This window comes from Peromyscus maniculatus, chromosome 1, assembly GCF_049852395.1.
Source record: "Peromyscus maniculatus bairdii isolate BWxNUB_F1_BW_parent chromosome 1, HU_Pman_BW_mat_3.1, whole genome shotgun sequence".
In the NCBI taxonomy this organism is placed as follows: Eukaryota; Metazoa; Chordata; class Mammalia; order Rodentia; family Cricetidae; genus Peromyscus; species Peromyscus maniculatus.
In genome coordinates this window covers 12786422-12811680 of record NC_134852.1, presented here as the reverse complement: position 1 = coordinate 12811680, position 25259 = coordinate 12786422, and the positions used below count along the sequence as shown (strand labels likewise).

General features: G+C 55.9%; 4 protein-coding genes across 11 annotated transcripts; 3 read left to right on the top strand and 1 right to left on the bottom strand.

Moving 5' to 3' along the window:
* Nucleotides 1–764: 764 nt before the first annotated feature.
* Nucleotides 765–2802, bottom strand: Tmem190 (transmembrane protein 190). The gene is made up of 5 exons (XM_006991942.4): nucleotides 2294–2802; nucleotides 2167–2202; nucleotides 1326–1451; nucleotides 1151–1235; nucleotides 765–1033 (listed from the first exon to the last, which is right to left on the bottom strand). The coding sequence occupies exons 1-5, from the start codon at nucleotides 2349–2351 to the stop codon at nucleotides 808–810; spliced, it is 531 nt and encodes a 176-aa protein (XP_006992004.2). The 5' UTR covers nucleotides 2352–2802; the 3' UTR covers nucleotides 765–807.
* Nucleotides 1437–12583, top strand: Il11 (interleukin 11). Its single transcript, XM_042270997.2, has 5 exons — nucleotides 1437–2561; nucleotides 9208–9380; nucleotides 9498–9584; nucleotides 9675–9836; nucleotides 11265–12583. Exons 2-5 carry the CDS (start codon nucleotides 9378–9380, stop codon nucleotides 11433–11435), a joined length of 423 nt encoding a protein of 140 aa, XP_042126931.2. The 5' UTR covers nucleotides 1437–2561; nucleotides 9208–9377; the 3' UTR covers nucleotides 11436–12583.
* Nucleotides 12584–13493: 910 nt separating this feature from the next.
* Garin5b (golgi associated RAB2 interactor family member 5B) lies at nucleotides 13494–23296 on the top strand. Of its 7 annotated transcripts, none has more exons than XR_013050537.1 (11): nucleotides 13718–14079; nucleotides 14306–14460; nucleotides 14558–14816; nucleotides 16746–16770; nucleotides 16984–17048; nucleotides 17696–17799; nucleotides 17883–17935; nucleotides 18029–18105; nucleotides 18292–19989; nucleotides 22929–23012; nucleotides 23099–23296. XR_013050537.1 is itself a non-coding variant. In XM_076569734.1 (11 exons), exons 1-11 carry the CDS (start codon nucleotides 13930–13932, stop codon nucleotides 22929–22931), a joined length of 2559 nt encoding a protein of 852 aa, XP_076425849.1. In that variant the 5' UTR covers nucleotides 13722–13929; the 3' UTR covers nucleotides 22932–23296. The 7 variants fall into 7 exon arrangements, 5 of the variants coding, with proteins under 5 accessions (XP_076425843.1, XP_076425853.1, XP_076425865.1 ...); XR_013050542.1 differs by having other exon boundaries at nucleotides 13722–14079; nucleotides 14750–14816; XM_076569734.1 differs by having other exon boundaries at nucleotides 13722–14079; nucleotides 18292–18786; nucleotides 18817–19989; nucleotides 22929–23296.
* A 132-nt stretch (nucleotides 23297–23428) lies between these two features.
* On the top strand, nucleotides 23429–24767 carry Cox6b2 (cytochrome c oxidase subunit 6B2). Of its 2 annotated transcripts, none has more exons than XM_006991946.4 (4): nucleotides 23429–23571; nucleotides 23675–23804; nucleotides 24384–24484; nucleotides 24589–24767. In XM_006991946.4, the coding sequence occupies exons 2-4, from the start codon at nucleotides 23675–23677 to the stop codon at nucleotides 24640–24642; spliced, it is 285 nt and encodes a 94-aa protein (XP_006992008.2). In that variant the 5' UTR covers nucleotides 23429–23571; the 3' UTR covers nucleotides 24643–24767. The 2 variants fall into 2 exon arrangements, with proteins under 2 accessions (XP_006992008.2, XP_006992007.2); XM_006991945.4 differs by having other exon boundaries at nucleotides 23434–23582.
* The last annotated feature ends 492 nt before the right edge of the window (nucleotides 24768–25259 follow it).

The following is a 25259-nucleotide window of genomic DNA, read 5'->3' as shown; positions in this document are numbered from 1 at the left end:
TGGACTTGCAAGATATTTACTGTGGGGGTGGTCCTTACAGAGGGTAGCATTGATGCAGGATGCTTGTAAGACTAAGAGGAGAGAAAGGGCTGATTGGCAGGCCAAGTCTGAGTGCAGAGGACACACTTCCAGGGAAAGGCGTGGCCAGTGGGGACTCCGGGACGGTGCAGGTCCTTGCTGGACTCTCCTTATTTATTTATTTTTAATGTGCATTAGGGTTTCACCATGGGGGTCAGGTCCCCTGGAACTGGAGTTACAGAGAGCTGTGAGCGGCTGTGGGGGTTGCTGGGAATTGAACCCAGGTCCTCTGGCAGTGCAGTCAGTGCTCTCAACCTGTCTCCAGCCCCAAGCCCATACTTTTCCGTACCCACTCAGGCATTGGTGCTGGGGGGGCAAGAGAAGTGTGAGAAAAGGGGCTTGTCAGTCAGAGGTGCTCCCCGAAATAGGACAGCTCAGGACACCTTCCCGTGGATATGCGTGTCTCTGGTCCCCCAATGACCCCTGTTGCAAGCTCGCTTCATTCTAGTTCCCACAAGCTCCCTCGCCCAGAACTACCTCCGGTCCACTTCCCCAGTTCAGACCCACGCCAGGTGTCCCCAGAACTCACTCAGACCAGAGCTTCCCTAGGCTCAGTTCACAGCCCCCGATCATAACCACCCCGTGTTCCCACTCAGTCCTTACCCGGTGAGCTTTCTCAGACACACATGCGGCAGGGTTCCCATACAGCCCCCGGCTCCCCAACGGGTCTCAAAAGAAGACACACATTTATATGCCATGTCTGTATTGAGGGGTGCTACCGAGTCGCCCCTAATCGTCATCTCCTCCCTCGGTGTCGTCTCCGCCTTCTGTAGCTTCCGCTTCAGTGGTCCCTGAGGGCTCTGTCCCCTCCATGGGCACCGAGACAGTCGTGGTAACCGTGGGTGACTTCTTGCTTGATGGTCGGTCCTTAGACAGTAGGGAGACTGTTCGTGACAGGTCGCATTTCCCCTGTAGAAAGTGTGGCAGGTGCAGCATGTCTCGGCGCTTGGCCCACCTGGCGAGGAGAGCGTACGTGCTGCCTGAACCCCCCTGCGCGCAGCCTGAACCCCCTGGGCCTTCTGTGGAGAACCAGGCCTGCCGCCTGCCGGCCTCCCCCACCCACCGCACTCACCAGAAGAGGCAGATACTGGCGATCAGGAAGAGCAGGCTGCCGCAGGTCCAGCCCAGTGCCCACATGTGCTTCCTGCGCATGTTTTCTAGAAAAGGGGGAGGGGGAAGGTCCGGGGATGCAGCAGCTGTGCCATCTCGCCCTCTGAACCACCCCGTTTCCGGGCCGGGCCACTCACCGTCTGGCCGCTGATGGTAGCACACACCATCCCGATAACAGCATCGCAGGCGCAGGCAGAGGTTGGGGTTCTCAATCGCTGCCTGGCCCCCACAGCTCTCTCGGTCCCACACATCTCCCTCGCAACCTGAGGGGCACCACAGTAGGCGTTAAGTGGCGGACCTGGCCCTGGAGGCTACAGACGCAAGGGTGCCAAGGCCAGGCTGTGGGGCTGGGGTGCAGTGTTTTGGGGGCACTATTCTATATGGGACCCATCTCTCCTCCCTCAGCCCTGGGCCTCCAGACCCCAGCCCTCCTCCCTCAAACCCAGGGGTCAAGGCCCCAGCTCTCCTGACTCAGACCTCAGACCTAGGGTTCTAGGCCCCAACCCTCCTCCAGAAGCAGGGATCAAAGCTCTAGCCCTCCTCCTTTATAATCAGAGTTTTCAGACTCTTCATCTCCTCCCTCAGACCTAGAGGTTGAGTGTCCTGATCTTCTGCCTCAGATCTAGGGGTCCAGGCCTTAGCACACACACACACACACACACACACACCCCATACCCAGGGTTGAGTCCCCTGACCTCTTTCTTCAGGTCTGAGGAGGTCTGACCCTTAGCCCTTCCTCCAGACCCGGGGATCAGGCTCCAGCTCTCCCCCCTCAGACCCAAGAGTCCAGGCTTCAGCCCTCCTTGAGACCCAGAGGTTGAGACCCTAGCATTGCCCTCCTAAGACCCAGAGGTTATGTTCCAACCCCCCCCCCCACCTCAGACCCAGGGGCCCACATCCCAGCCCTTCCCCCTCAGACCCTGCAGTCTTAATTTGGGATACCCTCCCTGGAGCCCCAGGATTTTGTCCCCTGCTTACTCCATGGATAGAAAAATCCCTGGATTCCATTCGCATCTGTGGGAGGAAAGGGGTGATGTTGGGAGACTGTAAGGCAGCCAGGGTGGCCCTGTCCACAGCCCCCCGATGTCCTTATCAGTACCCTCACCTACTGAGCCCTGAATCAGCAGGAGAAGGCCCAAAGCTGCGACCCCAGACCCCACCATGTTACCTCCCCAGACCTCTGGGGCCTCTGTGGAGAGAAACCTTGAAGGACATCACCCTAGCAACAACTGGGCCCCGCCCCAAAGCCTCAGCCCCAGAATTCTTAGTTCTGTTGCCAGGGAGTCCCCTCAGCAAGGGGTTCATAAGGAGGGGTGCCCTGGCCCCATCATTTCTGTCTGGGGAGTAGCTCCCTTAGCATCTATGGAGAAGAGGTGGGTGGGCATTGGGAGATTTCAGATTCAGGGTCTTCTCGGCAAGGGAAGAGGGAGGGAGAAGCCAGGACCAAGCCCGGGCGGGGCTGGAGATGTCTCTCCTGTTCCATGGGGTACTTGACAGGGTACAGATCTGGGACAGGGGAGATCTCCGAGCTGCAGAATCCCTCTTTCCTAACCCGGAGTCCAAAGAGGCAGCCGCCTCAAGTGGCCCAAGTTCAGAAATCCTCTTTGCTGGGATGTCCTTTCTTTTAGCAACCAGGAAAACTGGCCCCAGGACACTGAGGTTTCATTGAGCCCCATTGTTAGAAAAGGTTTCCCCAGCAACCAGATCAGGAGGAGGAAGGGGCAGTGGGGGCTTGTGGGGTGGCCCTGGGCGTCTCATCTCAGGCTGTCCCTGTCTGCGGGACTGACTGACCATGCCTGGCCCCGCTGAGCTTGAGGTGCGGACACTGTTGGAGCTGTGAGGGTGACTCCTGACAAAGAGACTCAGTTTCCCCATCTGTGAATGAGGGAACACAAACTAGGGCGTCTCGAGTTGTTTTCTTTGTGGTTGGTCTACCCAAGTCTGCTGAGGGACTAGCCAGATTTGGGGGGGTGGGTGTGCTATGTCTCCGTTTCCTAGTTCACCTGGGCTCGGTGTCCACTTGGCATAGTGAGAAGGGGACGTCAGTTCCTGAGAGAGGTCTGGACTCAGCCCTGGACTTGTGCAATGCCTGGGGCATGGACCTCTGGATCTGGGGGCAAGGGGATGGGGGAGGCGGACTGGAAGATGGGATTCCTGGGTCTGAGGGAGCGACGAGGTCTGGGGAAGGGAACCCTGGGTCTAAAGGAAGAAGCAAGGCTGGAGTTTGGGCCCCTGGGCCTAAGTGGGACCAGGAGTCTAAGGAGGACTAGGTCCTGATCTTTATCTGAGGGAGGAGAAATGGGGATAGGACCCTGGGTCTGAGCAGGGAGAGCTAGGTCCTGGGCTCCTGAAGCTTGGGGATGAACCCCTGAGTCTAAGTAGGGAGGAGGCTAGATCCTAGACTCCAGGATTTCAAGAAGGGGGGCTCCCAAAGTCTGAGAGAGACGTGTTAGGGTCTGGACCCCTGATTCTAAGTAAGTCTGGGCCTCCTGGACTCGAGATCTGAGGGAACAGGGCTGGGACCTGGGTTGTCCATTCTGTGGGAGGGAGGGGTCTGAGTTCAGACCCTGTTTCCCAAGAAGCCTATGAGACTGAATCCCTATCCCTTTCATCCCCGGGTCCTCCAGTAAACATCCTAGAGGGTGCTGAGTGGGTCCTGGGCTGACTCCGTCAGAGATGACACAGGTCGGAGGGGGCTCGGCAGGGGGTATGGGGGTGGGGGTCAGAGGGGTTGTGGGGCTGAGGCCGGGCAGCTGCTGACCGTTTCCTGTGTCAACACCATCTGGACCCACTTCCCAATTCCCTGGATTCCTCAGGGATCAAGGAGGGGGTGGGGGGTGGGGCTGCCTGGCGCTGGACCGCGGATTGGGATTGGGGGGGGGACACCGTCAAGGCCCTCACCACTAATGACAGGTTTGGGCTGCCTCTGTGGCTGACCTGCCCCGTCACCCCCCCAGAGGCCAGACAGGACCCCCCAGGGACAGACAGACGGACACACACAGCCTGGGATGTGCTGACATCACACCCAGCCAGTACCAGCTCACCCAAGGGGCCAGCACACCATCAAGGCCCCCCGGCTAGACCCTCACATCCTAGGGACACCTCAAATGCCTCTGAGCCCTCCGAGGTCTGCTCTCTGCCTCCTCTTTGTTTCTGAGTACTCAAGCTGGTCTCCCGAGCACTGCTCATCTTTTCTTGCATCTGCCTTCTTGTCGCGGGGCTTTGAGATCCTGTTTGTGTTGCTTGCCTCTGTCTTCCGTCATTTGGGGGGTTCCCAGAGTCTCCCACCCTATCTGTCTCTGTCTTTGTCTCACTTCCACAGGACTGGTATTCCTACCCTCACCAAAGGAAGACCCAGGAGTCCCAAGTCCACTCCTCAGTCCTTTTGTGGTCACCCTGGGGAAGATGAGTCTTTCCCCACAACCCCCGGGGTGAAGAGTGAGGCAGGACTAAAAACTAGCAACGGCCCATGACCCAGACCCACAGACGTCCTCAAGCACAAAGGTCCCCCAATTGTTGGACATCAGAATTTTCTTCCACTTATATAAAAATGAGGGTTTAGTACCCTGGGTCTGAGGGAGGAGGGCTGGCTGGGGTCTGTTCTCTAGGTCTGATGGAGGAGGGCTAGGGTCTGTACATTGGGTCTGACGGAGGAGGGATGAGTACCTGTGACCCTGGGTCTGATGGAGGGGTGGGGTCTGGAGCCCAGGGTCTGATGGAGGAGGGCTAGGGTCTTGTACTCTGGGTCTGATGGAGGAGGGATGGGTACCTGTGACCCAGGGTCTGATGGAGGAGGGCTGGGGTCTGGAGCCCTGGACCTAAGGGAGGAGGGCTGGGGTCTGTACCTGTGTCTGAGCTTAACTCTCCCAGGAGGGTTAAGTACCCGAGCCCCTGGGCCTGCGGGGGACAGGCTGGGGTCTGCACCCTGGGTTTGAGGAATAGGGAGGGTGGGAAGGTGAGGAGATGGTGTAGTTCTTAAATCTCAGTTGGGGGAAGGGGCTGGCATCTGCAGTCCCTGGTATTGGTCCAGGTCTGGCTGCAAGCCCAGTCCCTATCCCCTCAGGCCAGTCCATTCCCCAAGGCTGGTGGCCTGAGTCACCTTGGCTAGCCCCCATGGTCTGGGGGGGGCGCTACGTCAGCTCTCCCCTCACTGACGCAGCCTTGGGCCCCCCACGCTGACTCAGCCGGAAACAGGCCCCCTGAGGGGCGGAGAGCCAGTGGTCAGAAGCCTGGGTCCCTTGCAGGAGCTGGGGCTGAGGAGGGCCCCTGGGGGGCCCCTCAAAGGGGTGGTGTGACAGACCATGAAAGAGAAAGAGCTCTTACCTGAGGCGATGAGGTCATGTCCCACCATGGGGGGGCTGTGACCTCACCTCCTGGGGGATCTGAGCAGTTCTCCCCCCACCTTGTGGTGGAAGGTGGGGAGGGGAAGCCTTTGGCTGCCAGTCAGTCCAGAGTCAGCACCCCCACCCCCCATCTCCAGCCAATGCATTAGTCGCAGAGGGTGGGCATGGGTGGTCTGCAGAGAGATTTTATTTATTATTTATTTTTTAAAGTCCATGTCACTGTCCTGTGCTCTGAGCTATCTCATTCTCCTCCTGAGGAGGAGGCTTCTGGAGATGTGTGAGTTCACTTCTTTGTCCCCATCCCTCCCTCGAGGGACTGTGAATTCTGAGCCAAAGGTGGTCCATTGAACACGGTGTGTGGGCTCTGCTTCGGTCTGGTGTGTTCTGCCCTTACCTGGATAGACAGATATTACGTCTACCCGCTTCTCTGGATGGGGCTTTGTCTTGGTTTCTAGTAGCCACCCACTCCCCTTTGCCACCTTTCCCAGTGGCTACCGGTGTCTGGAAAACTGGTAAATGGGGGGTAGTTTGCGAGTTACCCTCACTGTGGCGTTTAGGGATGGGAGGGTATGTGTGTGTATGTGGGGTGTGTGTGTGTGTGTGTGTGTGTGTGTGTGTGTGTGTGTGTATGTGTGTATGTGTCGGGGGTAGTCACACCTATGTGCTCGTGTACAGAGGCCGGAGGAGGACACTGGGTGTCCTGCTCTACCCCTCTCGACCTTCCTTGTGCCCTTGAGAAAGGGTCTCACACTGAACGGGGAGCGAGGCTGGGAGTCAGCAAGCCCGAGCGACCCTGCCGTCTCCACCGATCCAGCCACAGTGCTGCAGATGCACGCGTCAGCTGGGGTCAGAGGTGCTGGGGATTCGACTCGGTCCGTGCAGCAAGCGCGTTTACCCACCGGGCCGTCCCCTCAGCCCTAGAAGACGGTCTTACTAGCCCCATTTACAGATAGGGGAACTGAGGCAGCGGGGGGTGTGGGGTGGGGGTGGGGTGTGGCAACACAGCCAGAGGCCTCTGCGGAGAGCCTCCATGCCTCTGTTTTGGTCCTCCCCATCCTGCCTCCTCCTCCGCATCTCATCTAACTTCTGTCTCTCAGGGGACCCCATCTCTGGTCACGCTGCTTTGCCATCCCCATAGGCTTGGTATATTCTTCTGCAGCCTGCTTCTTCTCTCCAGGTCCATGTCCCTCTTCTCCTCAGGGTCTCAGGTAGCCCAGGCTGGCTTCAGTCTCACTGTGTAGCTAAGGATGACCTTGAACTCCCGAACCCCCTGTCTCCACCTCCCAAGTGCAGACACTTGCAGGTGTAGACTAACTATCGCACCCAGTGCTGGGGATAAAACCCAGGGCCTTTGTGCATGCTAGGCATCACTCCGCCAACTGAGCCCCACCCTCAGCTCCTCAGTTTCCCTGCATGTCAGAGACTGGGCATCTGTCTATCCTGCCCCCATCTCGGGGCATCTGTGGTCCTCTGTCTTGGAGTCTCCCCCTCTGTCCCAATGTTCTCATCCTTCTTGCTCATTTAGATCCCCTCTCTCACCTCCGTCTCCCCAGGCCCCTCACTGGCCTCTCCGCCTGCCTCCCCATCTCTCCAGAAGCGGTAGTGCTGGTCCATCCAGACCCCCACCCACAGCCCAGGCTCCACGGAGCTCTTGAGCCTTGTGTGTGTGTCCCAGCCCATGGAGGTGGAGGGAGGGGACGCCAATGACCTCACCAGCCCCTCTCAGACCACCCCCCCCTCCACTTTTCAACTTTTCCAACTTTTCCTTCCGTGCCCTCCTCCGAGCAAGGCGGTGTGAGCCCTGCTAGGCAGCCGGCTCGTCTGAATGGAAAAGGCAGAGGGGAGGGTGACTCAGGATGTGTCAGGCCGCCCTCCCCGGCTGCCTGCCCCCCGCCCGCCCGCCCGCCCCGGCCCCCTATATAACCCCCCAGGCGTACACACTCCCTCACTGCCTGGCCCTTGCGGCTCACACTCACATACCTTCCCCTCCCCAGGCCGAGGCCCAGCTGACCCCCTGGGATCCCCCGGCAGCGGACAGGGAAGGGTTAAAGGCCCCCCGGCTCCCTGCCCCCTGCCCTGGGGAACCCCTGGCCTGTGGGGACATGAACTGTAAGTTGGTTCCAGTTCATGGGGTGAGGGGACAGGGTGGAGGGGAAGGAGGAAAGGATTGGGGGGTGGGGTGGGGAGGGTGGGAAGCACAGTAGGGAGAGAGGGCAGAGGAGAGGAGTCACGGGGAGTCCGGCGGAGAGAGAAAGAAGAGTCGGAAAAGTAGGGGTTTGAGAGGAGAGATGGACAGAGAGACATAGATAAGTCGCGAGTCAAAGAAGCAAGGGACAGCCAGACACTGACAGAGCGGCAGATGCTGGGGGATGATGACCCTGAAGGGTCCGGGTATCCCAGGGAGTCAGCGGGAAGCGAGGGACTGAGACCACCACCAACTCCCAACAGCGAGGCTCAGGGAGGGAAACTGAGGCAGAGAGTCCCAGATGATGACAGCAAGCCCCAGAGGACGGGGACCAGGCAGGCGAGGCAGACGAAAGAGGGGTGTGGACAGAGAGAGAGCTTAAAGAGCCAGACAGATGCGCACCGGCTAGGGGACGGACGGATGCACCAACAGACGGGCCGAGGAGGGGCCGCGAAGGACTGGCCACGGCCGGAGGGGACCAGGGGGCGGGCTGGGGGTGTGATACAGGAGCCTGGAGGCCCGGGGGGCTCTGATTGGCTGCTTGTCTCGGAGGTGGGCGGAGCAGCTGGGGGATGGGCAGCCGGCAAAGGAGCTGTCCCAAGCCCCTGAGCCCCACGCGCCGCCAGCCGGGTCTCCCGCTGCGTGCGTCCCGGAGCGCCTCGCAGGCCAGGTGCGCCCAGGTCCTTCCCGACCCAGGGGTCCAGCTTTCCGCAGCCACCTTCGTGGGCATCCGGGAAGGGGTCCGGGGCGCCTCCCTGGAGAGGAATCGGTGTGTTCGGGTGTCAGCTCCAGTCTCTGGCTCCTTCCCCCCCCGCACCCCCCTGTTCCCAGGCCGGCTCAGGCTCCCTGGGCAGGGGAGGGGGCAGGTTCTGGCCTGTGCCTCCCCCCTCATGCCCCGCCCCGGGGCCCAGATTCCGGCGTCCGGGGGCGGACGGGAGACGCCCGGCCCGTCTACCCGCCCCGGGCCGCGTCTGCTCCGACGGGCGGGGCAGCCAGAGCCAGGGAGGGAGAGGGAAGCCCGCCCGGGCTCGGGCTTTGCGACCTGCCCCGGGGCGCCCCACCCTGAGACTCAAGACCTCCAGGTCCTCCTCCCTCAGATCCAGGCGTTCAGGCTCCAGCCCTCCTCCCTCAGACCCGGGAGTCCAAACCTCAGCTCTCCTCCCTCAGAACCTGGAGTCCAGGCTCCAGCCCTCCTCCTTCAGACCTTAGAGTCCAGACCCCACACCTCCTCGTTTAGACTCAGGGTTCTGGGCCCCAGCCTGTCTCCCTCAGACCCAGAATCCAGGCTCCATCCCTCCTTCTTACAGACTGTAAAGTCCAGACCTCGGTCTTACTCTTTCAAAACCCAAATTCTGGAGGCCAGCCTGCTTCACTCAGACCCAGGCAGGTCCTGTACTCTGGCTCGTCTTCCTCAGAGACAGGAATCTAGAGCCCAGTCCCACTCCCTCAGACCCAGAGTTTGGCCTGATTTCTCCCGCCTTCTGTTTCCAGGTGTTTGTCACCTGGTCCTGGTGGTGCTGAGCCTCTGGCCAGATAGAGCCGTTGCCCCTGGGCCACCATCTGGCTCCCCACGAGTCTCTCCAGATCCTCGAGCAGATCTGGACAGCGCTGTCCTCCTGACCCGATCCCTCCTGGCCGACACTCGGCAACTGGCGGCGCAGATGGTAGGTGACTGAAGGGCCAGGGCCGGGGCTGTATAGGATGACAGTCACTTTCTTCTCTTGGGCACCCGAAGACCAGGAAGGCTTGGGGTCCCCCTCAACAGCTTCTTTTTTCACCAGAGAGACAAATTCCCAGCAGACGGAGACCACAATCTGGACTCCCTACCTACCTTGGCCATGAGTGCTGGGACGTTGGGATCTTTGCAGGTGAGAGCTGGCTGGTGGGGAGGACTGAAAGATTGGTGGCCAAGGGGTATGTGTGCGAACTGTGCCCTGATTTCCACCCCTGGTCCTCAGCTTCCAGGGGTGCTGACAAGGCTTCGAGTAGATCTGATGTCCTACCTCCGGCATGTACAGTGGCTGCGCCGGGCAGGTGGCCCTTCCCTAAAGACTCTGGAGCCAGAGCTGGGTGCCCTGCAAGCCAGGCTGGAGCGGCTGCTCCGTCGTCTACAGCTCTTGGTATGTATGCTTTGACTCCAAGACCCTTTACCTCCGTTCTGAAACGTTTGACCCCCAAGAAACAGTGGTCTGAGATTTTGATTCTCAGGATCCCAGACAGACTTTGAACACCCAGTGCCCCCGCACCCCCCAGATCTGATGCCTGCAAATGAGACATCCACGATCCTATAACCATGAGACCTTGAGGTCTCATGACCTCAAGACCCCAGAATTCTTCAGAGCAACTCTTAACTGACCTCCAAGGCTCCAAGCTATCGGTTCATGATCTTGTGTCCTCTAAACCCCAGCCCATAATACTATGAGACACACACACACACACACACACACACACACACACACACACACCCCACCAATACTGACAACCTGTCTCAAAGTCTAGACCCTGAATCCCAAGACTTGAGACCCAAGAAACCTACCCTGAGTCCTCCGGATCCAAATCTTCCCATGAGAATTAGAGGCCTAGGCCCTAAGATGCCTAAACGCCCCAGATCCCAGCCCTGAGAGCCTCGTATCTCAAGGACCCAGCCCCGGCTCCTAAGATTCAAGATCCTGACTCATCTAGCCTTGAAACTCACTCTGTAAAGCCAGACCTCAAGTACAGACCCTAGCTGAGCTTGGTGGCCTATAGTTTGAGCACTCAAGAGGCAGAGGTGGACGACTGCTACAAGTTTCAGGCCAGCCTGGTCTACTTAGTGAATTCCAGGCTAGCAATGACTAGATCCTGACTGTAGTCCCAGTATTTGGGAGGTGGTAACAGAAGGGTGACGAGTTCAAGGTCATCCTCAGCTGCATAGTGAGGTTGGGGCCAGTCTGGGCTCTGTGAGATCTTGTCTCACACTAAGTAAATACCCCAATCCCATGTCTCATTTCCAATCTCATGAGGTTGAAAAATATCAAGACTCCAAATTTTACAACCTCAGGCCCAATACTCCAAAAGACTTCAAACTCTGGTCCCTGACTGCAAAGACCTTCAAATCTCAAATTCAAATCTCAAATTCTTGCTCCTAGCCCCAGGCTCTAGACATGGTCCCTAGACTCCAAGCTTTCTTTCCCTCTTTCTTTCTTTTTCTTTTTGGTTTTTTGAGACAGGGTTTCTCTCTGTATCTTTGGAACCTGTCCTGGAACTCACTCTATAGACCAGGCTGGCCTCCAAGTCACAGAGATCTGCCTGGCTCTGCCTCCCGAGTGTTAGGAGTAAAAGCATGCACCACCACCACCTAGCTATGAGCAAGGTTTCTTGTAGCCCAAATTGCCTTTCCGATGAAGCCTTGAACTCCTGATCCTTCTACCTCCACCTCTGCAGAGCTGGGATTACAGATGTGAGCCACCTCGTCCAACCCAGCTTCAGTTTTCGGAAACCCCAGACCCTGAGGAGATCCTAGACGGGACCCCCTTGCCTTTTGCTAATTTTGTTTCCCTCTTTAACAGACGTCTCGCCTGGCTTTGCCCCAGACAACCCCAGAACAACCCACAGTCCCCTTGGGCCCCCCTGCCTCCGCCTGGGGAAGCGTCCGGGCTGCTCACGCCATCTTAGGCGGGCTGCACCTGACCTTGGACTGGGCTGTGCGGGGTCTGCTGCTGTTAAAGACTCGGCTGTGACGAGGACTGAAAGCCACCACCGACATCATCGTTCAAAGCCACATCTTATTTATTTATTTATTTTGGTACTGGGGGGGGCGGGGCGCATGATGATCAGGGGCATGCCACACCCCACACAACCGACACCCAGCTAGATACACTTCCTCCAGGAGACCTGGGTGGGGGTGGGGTCACCTGTGTGGCTTATTTATACTTATTTATTTAAGGAATTGGGGGTGGGTGGGGACAGGTGGATCTGAGACCTCGAAGAACAGGGAACTGAAATCCTGGATTCTGGGGTCTCTATGAAATCTATCCACAGTGTCTTCCTCGCTTCCTCCATTATTTATTAAACAATTACTTTTTTGTTTTTTTTTTTTTTTTTTTTGGTTTTTTCGAGACAGGGTTTCTCTGTGTAGCTTTGCGCCTTTCCTGGAGCTCACTTGGTAGCCCAGGCTGGCCTCGAACTCACAGAGATCCGCCTGGCTCTGCCTCCCGAGTGCTGGGATTAAAGGCGTGCGCCACCACGCCCGGCCCAAACAATTACTTTTTATGTTAAGGGGTTTTATACCAAAATGTGAGACGTTTTTGTGAGACAGAAAAGGGGGTAATTTAAATACATATCCACTTGGAGGTGAATAGCAGAGGGATGCCTAAATGGTCTGAGTCTGACCTGGTGCCCAGCACTCCAGAGCTCCTCAGCAGATACTTAACAGAAGGTTCCAGAACATCACCTTAGAACTAAAAGCCCCTGCGTGGTACAGAGCTGCAAAGCCCTCAAGGTTGTTCCTTTCGGCGACATTCATGCTGGGTTCGCCAGTGGGAGCTGGATGAATAAAAAGGGAGACATCCGTGTGATGGAATCCTAACCAGCCGGTCTAAACAATCCAGGCAAAGGCTGCTGATGACGTTGAACGGCCCTGCACCGTGAGAGCAGCAGATGGTAGAAACCACTCTTTCGATACCTAAGTATGGATTTTTTTTTTTCAAAATGGAAACACCAAAATGTGGACAATGACTGTCTCAGGGCTGAAAACATGAGTTGGGGCTGTGGGGTGACTTTGTGTGTGTGTGTGTGCGCGCTTGTATTTTCCAGAGTTTTTACCATGACTGTATTTTGCATGACACATTTAAAGACAACAATAAACACTATTTTTAGAATGACAGAATATCAGTCTCTGTCTCACCCCACCGTACACACGCCACAAGAAAAAAAGGCCTCAGAAGGAAGCAAGAAACATGGTGATTGGAGCCCAGGTTCTGGGCTATGCTGAGCCTGAAATTTTTTTTTTTTTTTTTTTTAACAATTGTCTCAGCCAGGCAGTGGTGGCACAAGCCTTTAATCCCAGCACTCAGGAGGCAGAGGCAGGTGAATCTCTGTGAGTTCAAGGCCAGCCCGATCTACAGAGCGAGATCCAGGACAGCCACCAAAGCTACACAGACATTCGCTGTCTCAAAAACAATTGTCCCAGATCCTCAAAACATGACTTATTTTATAAAAGAGGTAAACTGAGGCTCAAATGAGAGGAGTTGATTTCTGTAGAGGTCTTGTTGTTTGTTCTGAATTTTACCATGAGGCTCTGGCTGGCCTGGACCTCACAGAGATCTGCCTGCCTCTGCCTCCTGAGTGCTGGGACGGAAGATGTATGTCACCATGCCCAGCTTATTGCTGTTATGGTCACACAGGGAGTTAGCCTTACGTCGTTATGGTGCTGGGATTGAACTCAGGGCCTTGTGCATGCCAGGCAATCTCCTTACCACTTAACTACATCCCCAAGCCCTGGTTCTACTTCCATTATCCATCATGTATTTATGTATTTATTTATTTTGAGTCGGGGTTTTGTGGCCTCAAACTTAGTCTTCCTGCCTCTGTATCCCTAGTGCTGGGAAGACAGTTTGTAGTCCCCATACTCAGCTATGATGGCCCTTTACAATCCAGTGTTCAGTGAAAGTCACACACACACACACACACACACACACACACACACACACACACACACACACCCCATTGAGAAACTGAGGCTTAGCATGGCCTTGTTGAGCATCAGGAGCAGAGCTTGGCTTGTGACTTAAGTCTTTGGGTTAATGTGTCCGTATATACTAACACAGACCCCTATGGGGGGTGGGGTCCGTGTCACAATTTTGGGTCCAGGAGAGGGGGTGTTCTGATGGAGCTCTGAGTCACCGATCCCAGCTCTCAAGACTCCAGGCCATGTTCCAGAAGGATGAGGCCTCTGGAGAGTTCCCAGGAAGCAGGCCCTTGGTGTCCAGTGAGGTCACAAAGCCCCTATCAAAGGCTCCTCCCACGGCCTAGAGCTGACTACCTCTCTGCAGGGCCATGGCCATACCAGAGTCTCTCAGCCCTGGGGACACCCCACTTTCTGTCACTGCTGAGCTCCTGACATCTTTGAAGCCCAAGGGTCCGAGGCTGGTGGGCTGGGGTGGGGGTCAGGGCTCCACCTGGGTCCCGGACCCCTGAATCTGTACGGCCCCACCCGCTGTTCTGACAACCACTATGAAACGACTGTTTAAAATCCGGCGTACTCAGGCTCCGCAGGAACCCCAGAAGTGGGTCCCCATCCTTGGGGAGCTGCAGAAGACCCTCCAGAAGGGCGAGTACCTGCCCCTCCGCCCGCTGCCCATGTTCGAGAGTAACTTTGTCCAGGTCCCCAGCTCCCTGTGCCCCGGGGGAATGGGGGAGGAGGGCGGAGACGCAGGAAGAGAGGGACTCCCCATGCCCCCCAAGACTGAGTGGGTTGAGCTGGGATTTGGAACTTGAACTTCTGTAGGTAGGAAGTGGGTTCGGAAAGAAAGGAGCCTCTCAGGGGAGGGGATGCTGGAGGCATGTTGGAGAAAGGACTGATCCCAGCCCTGCTCCCTGGCTGCCCCAGGTGACCAATCACGGGGCTCCCGCCTTAGTGCACCACAAAACCAACAAGCTGACTATGGGTGTAGCGGCGTCCTTGCCCGGGCTAGTGCTGCCCGACATTCTGTTGCTGGCTCGGCCCCCGGAGGACAGGGATTGCTCCAATCTCAACCTGACCAGGTACATTCCTCCTCGTTTCTCGGGCTCTGACCCCAGCTCGCTCCGCTCCATCTTCCCTGCGGCATTAGCTACCCGGGAGGTCTCCCACCTCCCGCAGGATGATCCCTCTAGACCTTGCCCACCTCTATGTCCACGATCTGCCCACCTGGCGCCTGAAGCTGCGGCTGATCACCGGCCGCTACTACTACCTGGAACTGGATGCCCCTGACCATGAGCTGGGCTTCTTGTTTGACCGCTGGCTTCGCCTCATCAACCTGCTTCATGAGCCTACCATATCTTGGGCACCCAGGACCATGAGCATGCCCCCCCTGGACGCGACCCGAGACGGAGCGCCAGCCTCCACCTGGCGCCTTCAGGTGGGGATTCAGTAAGGCGGGCTTGGAGACTACTGTCCTGATTCCACAGAGAACGGAGGACCCACAGCCCAAAGCCTAGGGGGCCCAGGAGAAAGAGCTGGGTTCCTAGAATGCTGGGTCTGAAGGGAGGGTCTGACCTCATGAGACCGAGGAAGGAAAGCTAGGGACGACGTTGCTGGCTGGGCAGGTAACAGACAGAAGCCCCGGGGCAGGAGAAAGAGCTCAGTTGATCAAGAGATTGCCTTGGGAGTATGAGGACCTGAGTTCAACGCCCTCAGAACCCACATAAAAAGGCTGGGTGTAGCGGCACATGCTTGTAATCCCAGTGCCGGAGAGGCAAAGACTGATGGATCCCTGGCCTTGCTTGACCTACTTGGTAGATTCCAGCCAGTGAGAATGACACATGAGGATGTCCTCCGGCCTCCACATGCACACACTTGCACACACCTGCACACACACACACACACACACACACACACACACACACACACACACCAAAAAGTGTCCAAGCACCCAGGCACAGTGACACATACCTGTAATCTCCACAGTTGGGAGATGAAGGTAGGAGGCTCTTTATAAAGTTGAAGCTATAGCCAGGCAGGGATGGTGCACACGCCTTTAAGCCCAGCACTCGGGAGGCAGAGGCAGGCAAATCTCTGTGAGTTCGAGGCCAGCCTGGTCTACAGAGTGAGTTCCAGGACAGCCAGGGCTACACAGAGAAACCCTGTCTGGAAAAACCAAGACCAAAATAAAGCAGCCACAACACTGAGGCTCTCCTGGTTTACACCCTCAGCTCACTGGCCTATTCCCACTCTTTTTTGTGCATACGTGTGAGCAGAGTGCACACTTGGGTGTTGGCTCTTGCCTACCATGTGGATCCTGGGGATCAAACTCAGGTCATGAGGGTCAGCAGCAAGTGTCTTGACTTGGTGTGTCTCTTGGCCTGCCCTTGCCTCTACTTCCCATTTTGGGGAGTGATTTCTTTCTCTTTTCTTCTTCTTCCTTTTGGTTTTTGGAGACAGGGTTTTCTCTGTGTAGCCCTGGCTGTCCTGGATCTCGCTCTGTAGACCAGGCTGTCCTGGAACTCACTGAGATCCACCTGCCTCTGCCTCTGGAGTGCTGGGATTAAAGGCCTGCGCCAGAACCGCCCCTGTAATGTAAAAGAATTTCCAATTCTTTAAAAAAGGAAAAAAAAAAAGGTTTGGTGGCTCATGCCTGTAATTCCCAAGACTTGGGAGGCCAAAGCCAGGGGTGGGGGGTACTGCAACGAATTTGAGACCAGCCTGGGCTATACAGAGAGTGTCAGGCCATCATAGGCTATAAAGTGAGACCCTGGGTCAGCACAAAAGTAGAAACAAAAGGAGGAGCTGGAGAGGTAGTTTGAGTCCACAAAGGGCTTACCTTGCGAGTTCGAGAACTAAATTGTATTCCCGCCTCCAGAATCCACATACAAATGCTCCCCTAGCCAGTGAGAGGAGGGCTCAGCGGGTAAGGGCACTTGCCTCCAAGTCTGTCCCCCTGAGTTGGATCCCCTGTCCCACGTGGTGGAAGGAGAGAGCCACCGCCTCAAAGCTGTCCCTTAACCTCCAGGGAGGTGCCATGGCATGTGCACCTCCCCAAAATAAATAAGGACATGCGATAACTATCTTAAGGGCCTGGAAAGGTGGTTCAGTGGTTAAGAGGCAGAGGACTTTTGGCTGCTGAAAACCCACCAAGAGCGGTTTGCAGCCACTCATAACTCCAGCTTAAGGTGAGCCAATGGAGGGCCGAGCCCACATTAACATGACGTGGTATATGTACATACATGTAGGCACTCATATATACACATAAAAAGAATAAATAAGCAAATCTGAAACTAAAATAGAATGAAAGTAAGAAAGGGGGGGGGACCAGTAAAAGACCTCTGCAAACTGTCCCCTCTCTCCACAGGACCAGTCTGGAAGCCGGCTTACAGGTGAGCCATCTCTGTGAACCGCTGGGCCGTCTTCCTCTGCATGTCAGGTACCCTCCCTCAAAGCCTGGGTGGAGCTCAAACACTTCGAAAGGTTCTGGTGCACTCCCTGGCTGAGCTCGCCCTGTCCTTAGAGTCTGCCCCATGTCAGTCCCCCCCCCCCCCCCCCCCCCCCCGCGAGGTCCTGGACCCTCCTCTCTCTGCCTCTCTCCACAGCTGAAGTTGCTGAGCGCACCTTTCCTCGCAAAATGTTCTCTTCTCAAAAACAAAGGAAGAACAAGGTGAGGCAGCCAGGGCCTCTCTCTCTCTCTCTCTCTCTCTCTCTCTCTCTCTCTCTCTCTCTCTCTGTGTGTGTGTGTGTGTGTGTGTTATTCAAATATTAGATAGTCTTTTAATAAAAAAAAAAAAACTCGGTACCAGATATTGGGGTAAAAGCTAAAAGATCAGAGAAGCAGAACAAGCCACAGCTACCACCTCTTACCTCACCAACTCCATGAATCCTCTGAGTCCTCACCCAAATGGGTCTCTGCTGAACTGCCTTAGTTCCTGTTTCCTCAGCCTCATATACCTTTCTCTGCCCTGCCGTCACTTCCTGGGATTAAAGGTGTGTGCCACCACTGCCTGGCTCTGTTTCCAGTGTGGCCTTGAACTCACGGAGATCCAGATGGATCTCTGCCTCCCAAGTGATAGGATTAAAGGTGTGTGTGCCATCACTGTCTGGCCTCTATGTCTAATCTAAAGGCTGGCTTTGTCCTCTGATCCTCTGGCAAGCTTTATTGGTGTACACAATATATCACTGTGCATGTGTGTGTGTGTGTGCGTGTGTGTGTGTGTGTGTGTGTGTGTGTGTGTGTGTGTGTGTGTATACATGACTGTGCGGCCCAAAGGCTGCCCCTCCTCTGAGTGTCTCCTCTCTGCCCATGGACAGATGGCCAAGCACAAGTTCAGGTCTCAGGCTGTGGGTGACTCTCTGCCTCTCCTCTGGTCACAACTACAACCTCCTAAGGATCAGATGAAAGTCACAGAAAAGAAGTAGGCAACGAGCATTGTTTTGGCTGGTTGTGTTTAGGACCCTGGCTCGATATCACTAATGTTCTACCACGTTACTTCTGTAGGGCCTACCCAGGTGCCTGCCCTGCTGGATCCAAAACTCTAATCCATGTTTCTGGTATGACCAATAGCCATGCTCTGTCCCCTGCATGAACACGCTTGTGAATTTGACCCCTTTCCCAGAGGGCTTAGACTTCTTTCTGCCCCACAGAGAAGGCCAGCATCACCATCCGGACCATCTTCAGCATCATCTCTGGCACGATGAACCAGGACAACTCCACTTCAAAGGCCAGCTATTCACTAGGGGCTAGACTCCAGGGTCCAAGGGAGGAGGGCTGGGGCCTGGACTCCAGGGTCCAAGGGAGGAGGGTTGGAATGTGGACTCCTGGTTGGAAGAAGGAAGGCTGGAAAACAGGATTCCCAAGCTTTGTGTCTCCCCTGGTCCTGAACACGCCCCACCCCATCCATCTACAGACCTACACATCTGATTCTGAGGGAACCATAGGCCGGGGCCGTCTGATTGAGACTCCTACACAGCGTGTCTCTCACAACGCCCATGATTTATCCTTCATGGACTCCCGTGGTCACATGGACACCTTCCTGTGGACCCAAGACCTGGACAAGCTTATAGACACCGAGTCCACCTCTCTGTCTTCCCCCTTGCGCATGTCCCCTTACTCTCCTGCCTTCTACATCTTTCCACCGGGCTCCTCCTTAACGAAGTCCAATGACAAAGCCAAGCCCAAGCCCATAGGCTCGATGAAATACATGTCCTCCCCTATCACATCAGGGAAAACACCGTTCATTTGGGACAAGTCTAATAAGGTACCAGCTGAGCCGGCCCCAGCTCAGAAGGCCCCGGCTGCACCACGGTCAACCCAGAAATCTTCAGCCAAATCTAGCCCCTTCTATAAGACTCCACCTTCTGGTTCCCGGAAGACCCCATCCGTCCCTGGGCCCCCCCGGAAGGCCCCATCCGTCCCTGGGCCCCCCCGGAAGGCCCCGGTTCTAGTTACCCAACCCCAGAAAACTTTAACCCCGGTTTTGAAGCGTCCAAAAGCACCTGCAGGTTCCCAGAAGGCTGTGCCCCCAAAGAAGGACATTCTAGTCCTAAACACTCAGTGTCAGGCTCCAGCGGCCCGGTCTCAAGCTCCCGACTCAAAGGCCAAGGCCCCTGTGGATCCGAGCATGTTACAGGCAGGAGATATGCTCGAGAGAAAGTCTGAAGGGAAACAGGAACCTGGGGTGGGAGAGCAGAAAAGGAAAGCGGTAGAGATGAAGGCCACGTCCCCGCAGCTGCCCAGCACCACCAACAAGAAGCAATCCAAGGAGGTCTTGATTAGTAAAACCCAGGAGATCACTGTGGAGGCCTTGAAGAGCAGGGGCAAGTCAGAGGAGAGGGTCCACAAGATGGAGAAGACAACTGTGAACTTGCCTGATCTGAAGTCCTTGGAGATAGAGAGTCAGAAGAAATGGGTCTTGACCAAGGAGGTAGCTGTTGGGGGCCCCTGTCTGGAGGACAGCAGGCCTTTCTCTGTGGAGGGGCTCGCCCTTGCCAAGATGATGATCATGGCCAACTCCAAACAGCAGCATCTGAAGCCAACTACCATCTCTCTGCCCTCCTGGTTCTCCATGACTTCCAGGGCGTCCGCCATGTCTGTGTTGGCCAATCTGCCCTTTAACACCAGCCAGATGACCTTGCCAGAGAGGACACAGGTAGTGGTCAGGGAACAACCCAGCTCCTATACTGAGATGAGAGAGAACAAACCACACCAGACGGAGAAGAACCCACCCAAGGGCTCGCTGAAGATGTCCAAGGGACCCACAGCGGAGCTGCCAAAGACTGTTTATATTAGCTCAAAGGTGCACGTAACTTCTCAGCCTCCCATCGCCGTGCCCGTCTCAGGTTCGAAGGACACGTCCCAGCCACCCACATCCCTCACAGATCCTGTCTCCAAGACAGAGTCCTCAGTGGGGGTGCCCCAAAAGCCTGGGGTGAAACATCAAGGGCCCAAGCAAGTCAAGCAGGCGAAAACCCAGCAGCAGCCCCTGGCTGTCGCGGGGCCAGCCTCAGAAGTTCTCCTTCCCATCACCTGGGAGATGGAGGATAAGGGGACAACGGCCACGAAAGATAAGATGCCAGTGAAGAAAGCCGGTGCCCATCACGCTCAGGTATTTGGGATTAGCAGTGGCATCCACTGTCAACTCTAATACACACACACACACACACACACACACACACACACACACACACACACACACACACAAGAGGTGGGGAGAGGGGAGCAGCTTCTCGGGACTGAAATCAGACCATGTGTTATGCTAAGTGAGCCAACCCACGACTGACGTCACTAGACATAGATATGAAGTGTTGACTGTGTGGCGGGCATTGCTCTAAGCAGTGGAGATACAACACCCAACAATAAGGGTGGCAGAAGTAGATTATGCCGCTTGGCACCTAGTGGTCGAGATAAGGCGTGTTGCTAAATATTTGCCTCGCAGGGGACAGACCCCACCACAGCGCAGCGGCCTAAGGTGGCCTCAGCCTCACAGCTGGAGTCATTTGTGTAGAGTCATGAGAGGGGGCTGGAGATGTAGCTCAGAGAGCAGGGAACTTATGTCGCGTGCACAGAGTCTTGAGCTTGAACTGCCCAACACTGAACAAAACACGAAGGCAGACGGTATGGGAGTCCAAGACCGGCCTTGGCTATCCATAGTGAGTTGGAGACCAGTCTGGGATGCATGAGACCTAGTCTCGAAACAAAACAAGAAAGACCTGTGGGGGAAGATGGAAGCATCCAGGGGGAGGGGAGTTCCTGCAGAGCCGTGGTTCTCAACCTTCCTAATAGTGGGACCCTTTAACACAGTTCCCGACGTTGTGGTGACCTCCAACCATCAAGTTATTTCACAACTGTAACTTTGCTATTGTTATGAATCGTAATGTAAATATCTGATATCACGACCCACATGTTGAGAACCGCGGTAGAAGGAACCAAGTCCCTGAGGCAGAAGCTTGCATGCTCACTGTGCCTTTACCAAGTGTGCCCTACGCAGAGTCCTAACTCGGGGATGCTGTCAGGGGAGCCATTGGGTGTTGGGGGGTGTGGGGAGTGTGAGAGGGAACCCATCGCCCGGGAACTGCAGACAAGTTTAAGGATGGTGGCTTTGACTCTGAGCAAGCTGGAGGGTTGGGGCCAGAATAGTTGGAACTGATTTATGTGGAATGGGCTCTCCGCTGGGCTCCAGAATGTAGAGGGGACGGAGGTGGGAACCGGGGAGTGTTTTTACGTTGGAGGCCACCCAGGAGATGATGGTAGCTTGGACAAGAGGGTGCTGAGAAGCCTTGGAGTCCACAGACACTTGGAAGGGTAGAGTAACGGGGCTGCCTCATCCATCAGGCACATGGCGCATACGGAGCTATGTATTGGTTACTTTCCTCCATATTGTGACAAAATAACAGAGAAAAGGAAGAGCTGGTTTCTTCTGGTGCACAGTGTGAGGGTACGATGCCATCACAGTGGGGGACGTGTGTGTATGTGTGGGGGTGATGGTGTGAATGTGCTGGCCTGGGCATGCACGAATGGAGGACAGAAGTCAGCTTTGGGTGTCTTCCTCTGTGAAGACTTTCCCTTTTATTTTTTGGAACAGTCTCTTGCTACATTTAGAGCTTGTCATTTTGGTCTAGAATGACTGGCCAGCGAGCTCTGGACACCCACCTTTGCCCACCCATGTGTGCTGGGGTTACAGGAATGTGCCACCGTCCCTTGGTTTTCCATGGGTTCTAGGCTCCCAAAGCCATGTCCTTATGTTTTCACAACTGATTTATGTGGCAATTTACCCACTGCACCATCTCCTCAGTCCCATTTTCTCATTTTTATTCAGTCTGGCACCCCAGACTGCAGAATGGTGCCACCTATATTGAGAGTGAGTCTTCCCACCTCGATTAGCTCCTTACAGATGTGCCCAGAAGCTTGTCTCCTGGGTGGTTCTCGATCACATCAAGTTGACAATATTAATCATCCCCGATGTCGAGGGTGGCAGGGATGTTTAGCGCTTCGGAGACCTGCAGAATGCAAAAGCCCCAGGCAGCAGTGTGTGTGTGTGTGTGGGGGGGGGGGGGAGACAGCGAATGGAGGGCTCAGGGAGGAGATTCTGAGGTGGCTGGGGAACATACCTGACAGGTGATGGGATGTGGGAGTCCAGCATTCAGGGGAAGTGGTTGGGGGAACTGTGAGATGGGAGGAGATATCAGGAGAGGCAAAGGGTGTGGGGGATGTAATGCACGTGGTAGAGTGCATGCCTGCCCCTGGGTTTGATCCTGGCACCAGATAAAACTGGGTGTGGCAGTCCATGCTTTTGGTCCTAGCACTCGGGAGGCAGAGGCATAGGGTCAAGAGCCCAGGGTCACCTTTGGCTATGGATCAACATCAAGGCCAGCCCGGACTACAGAGTGACCCTGGTTCAAACTAAGAAAATAAGAGCCCCTGAGGTGGTTCAGTGAGTTAAAGTGCTTGTCACCAAGCCTGGCAGCCTGCGTCCATCCATGGGACCCATGTGGTGGAAGGTGAGAACAAACTTCCCCAAGTTGTCCTCTGATGTACATAAGCATCCATGGCATCCTCTCCCCTTTAATCCCAGCACTCGGGAAGTAGAAGCAGGTGGATCGCTGTAAGTTTGAGACCGTCCTGATCTACATAACCGGCACCAAGCCAGCCAATTTCCAGGCCACAGTGAGACCTTGTCTCAAGAAAAAGAAAACAGTAAATAAAAATTACCATATACCAAGGAAAAGAAACAGACCCCAAAGCCAACCAAATACGATTATATTTCTATGAAATGTCCAGATATCCATGGAGCAGAAAGAAGACAGTGGTTTAAAAGAGCTTAGAGACGTAGGAATGGGAATGACTTCTAATGTGTTGGGAGAGGGGGGGTGAAGGGTAATCAAAACAAATTGGAACTAGGAAGGAGTGATAAATATATTGACCACCTTTTAAGGTGTAAATAACAGCTGTGAATTTCATATACATATATACTTTTTTTTCTGTACTCTTGGATACCTGTCTCTCTGCCAGTCCCCCTGAAACATTCTCTGCCTTTCTCTCCCGCAGTAAGCAGCGACCCAAGGATTTAAGATAACATAATACAGGAGACTCGATCTATCAACAAGTCGTCCAGAAGCCCAGTGGGGCCAGGTACCCCTGAGACCCGGAAGATCTGGACCTGGAAGAGTGGGTCTCAGGAACCAGGAGTCACCCTCCCTTTCCTCCTCCCCTCACAGGCCCACGGGGTGCTGTGCACCCCGGACTGTAAGATGCGGACTGCTGAGAACACCGTGTGTGGTGTGGTGGGGAATCCTCCCTCTCCCGTAGAGACCAGAGCTAGATATACGTTTATATATTGGGGAGGGTCGGGCGGGGCAGATGTCAGGGAGAAGCTCAGCTTTGCAGGGATTAAAAGTCTTAGTCTGAGACTCAAAGCCCAGACTTGGTGCCTTGTTAATGTGCGTGCGCTCGAGCGCACGGGTCCCCCCCAGGGGGCGTCCCTCGAGGAAGAGGGGGAGGGGCGTGCACTGGCCCCGCCCCCACACCACAGAGGGCTCCTATTGGCTGGGACTCCCGGGGGCCAGCCAATCGGCCCTGAGGGTCGTGGTCTCCCTGCGCTTTGGGGACCCGCCCTCACTCCTCCAGCTAGACGCAGCAGGTGGACGCCCCGCAGCCCTGCTGCCCAGCTCCGTTCGTCCTCATCCGTCTGGTGAGGGCAAGGTGGGCTGGGTTTGGAGTGGGTCAGGAGCTGGGACAGGTCGGAGTGAGGGGCGCCCCTTAGGCCCCACGGAGCCCCGCGCCCCTTCCTGCAGATGCCGACCTTTCCGTGGATGTTGGATGTTGAAGCCCAGATGCCCCCTCCGGACGAGTGGAAAACGCCCCCCTTCGACCCGCGCTTCCCTAACCAGAACCAGACGCGTAACTGCTACCAGAATTTTCTGGGTGAGACCGTTTGGGCCAGATTAGAGGGGAGGCCCCCGCCTGGAGACCCTGGAGACCGTTGGAACGGGAGGCTAGGTCCTGGCCCGCAGGGGCGGGGCCTGCACCGAAGTGGGTGGGGCTGAGCCGTGGGGGGCGGGGCCTGGAGTGGAGGCGGCTGCCTGTCTGGAGGCAGAAAGTTGGCCGGCTTGGAGTGAAATAGACTGAGCCAGGAGGGGATGGAGCCTTGTCAGTAAAGGGCAAGACTAGGAGTGAGGGGACTAAGTCATGAGAAAAGGAGCGGGGCCCGAGGTGAAGGGAGGCCCCTGATCTGGGGCCAGCTGGAACTGAGTCCTGGAGGGGCAAGATGAAGCCGACAGCCAGAAGGAACCGGACCTCGCCAGGTGGTAGAGCTCAGTCGAGATGGGAGTTTGTCGGGGGGGCAGGCTGTAGTGGGAAGGAGGCGCCCTGTTGGTTGGAACTGAGTCCTGGAAGGGCCGGGCGGCCGTAAGTAAGTAGGGTGGGGCCAAAGCCTAGAAGGGCGTGGTGTGGCATGGTCTTGACTGGGCGTGGCTTGCACCCCCACCCCGAGGCCCTCTGCAGACTACCACCGGTGCGTGAAGAGCATGAGCCGCCGCGGGAAGAACACACAGCCCTGCGAGTACTATTACCGCGTGTTCCATTCCCTGTGTCCCATCAGCTGGGTGAGAGGGCGGGGCCGGCCTAAGGGCGCAGCAGGGCTGTTGGAGAGGGGTGGTGGGCTCAGACACAGGCTGAGCAGACGCTGGGGTCCCCTCTGCCGCTCCAGGTGCAGCGCTGGACCGAGCAAATCAAGCAGGGGACTTTCCCGGGCAAAATCTGACTGTGCACTTGAGCGCTGCTCCCCTGGAGGCATCAGCCCCCAGTGACCTCCGTCCTCTGACCCCAGCCAGGGTCACCCACCTCCGCTCTGTCTCTACGCCACAAATAAAGTTATGGTGCTGCTAATATTTGTTTTCTTTCTGGTTTTGTGTTTTTGAGACAGAGTCTCTCTCACTAACCCTGGAACTCACTGATGAGCTAGACGAGCTGGGATCCCCTTGTCTCTGACTCCCCAGCACTGCGATTACAGCCTCGGCTTCTGCACCAGGCTTTTTATGTGCATGCTGGGGATCCAGACTCAGGCGTCATGCATGCTTGGCAGGTGCTGAGCCCCCTAACACCGCTTCTTTTGGTCCTGAGGGCAAGGATTGCTGCCCCAGAGTTGAGGCAGTCACGGCCCCCAGGCAGGCAGAAACAAGCTCAGGGTTCTTGAGTCCTGCCGTGATGGTGAAGTCAAGAGCTCAGCATTTAAGGTAGCCCATGCCTTTAGACCAGTGCTCCATGCACATTGACATCTGTGAATCTGAAGCTAGCCTGGTTCTACGTAGTGAGTTCAAAGCCAACCAAGACTACAATACAATGAAACCCTGACCAAAAAACAAACCAATAAACAAAAAT

Coding starts and splice junctions, on each gene's coding strand:
- Tmem190 (XM_006991942.4), bottom strand. CDS start 2,351: ATGGTGGGGTCTGGGGTCGCAGCTTTGGGCCTTCTCCTGCTGATTCAG. Junction 1,452..2,166: donor GGGATTTTTCTATCCATGGA/GTAAGCAGGGGA, acceptor GGTGCCCCTCAG/GTTGCGAGGGAGATGTGTGG. Junction 1,034..1,150: donor GCCAGTATCTGCCTCTTCTG/GTGAGTGCGGTG, acceptor TCTCCTCGCCAG/GTGGGCCAAGCGCCGAGACA.
- Cox6b2 (XM_006991946.4), top strand. CDS start 23,675: ATGCCGACCTTTCCGTGGATGTTGGATGTTGAAGCCCAGATGCCCCCT. Junction 23,805..24,383: donor CTGCTACCAGAATTTTCTGG/GTGAGACCGTTT, acceptor GGCCCTCTGCAG/ACTACCACCGGTGCGTGAAG. Junction 24,485..24,588: donor CCCTGTGTCCCATCAGCTGG/GTGAGAGGGCGG, acceptor CTGCCGCTCCAG/GTGCAGCGCTGGACCGAGCA.
- Il11 (XM_042270997.2), top strand. Junction 9,585..9,674: donor GGACGTTGGGATCTTTGCAG/GTGAGAGCTGGC, acceptor CCTGGTCCTCAG/CTTCCAGGGGTGCTGACAAG. Junction 9,837..11,264: donor TCCGTCGTCTACAGCTCTTG/GTATGTATGCTT, acceptor CCTCTTTAACAG/ACGTCTCGCCTGGCTTTGCC.
- Garin5b (XM_076569728.1), top strand. CDS start 13,930: ATGAAACGACTGTTTAAAATCCGGCGTACTCAGGCTCCGCAGGAACCC. Junction 14,461..14,557: donor TCCAATCTCAACCTGACCAG/GTACATTCCTCC, acceptor CACCTCCCGCAG/GATGATCCCTCTAGACCTTG. Junction 18,106..18,291: donor AGGACAACTCCACTTCAAAG/GCCAGCTATTCA, acceptor ATCCATCTACAG/ACCTACACATCTGATTCTGA.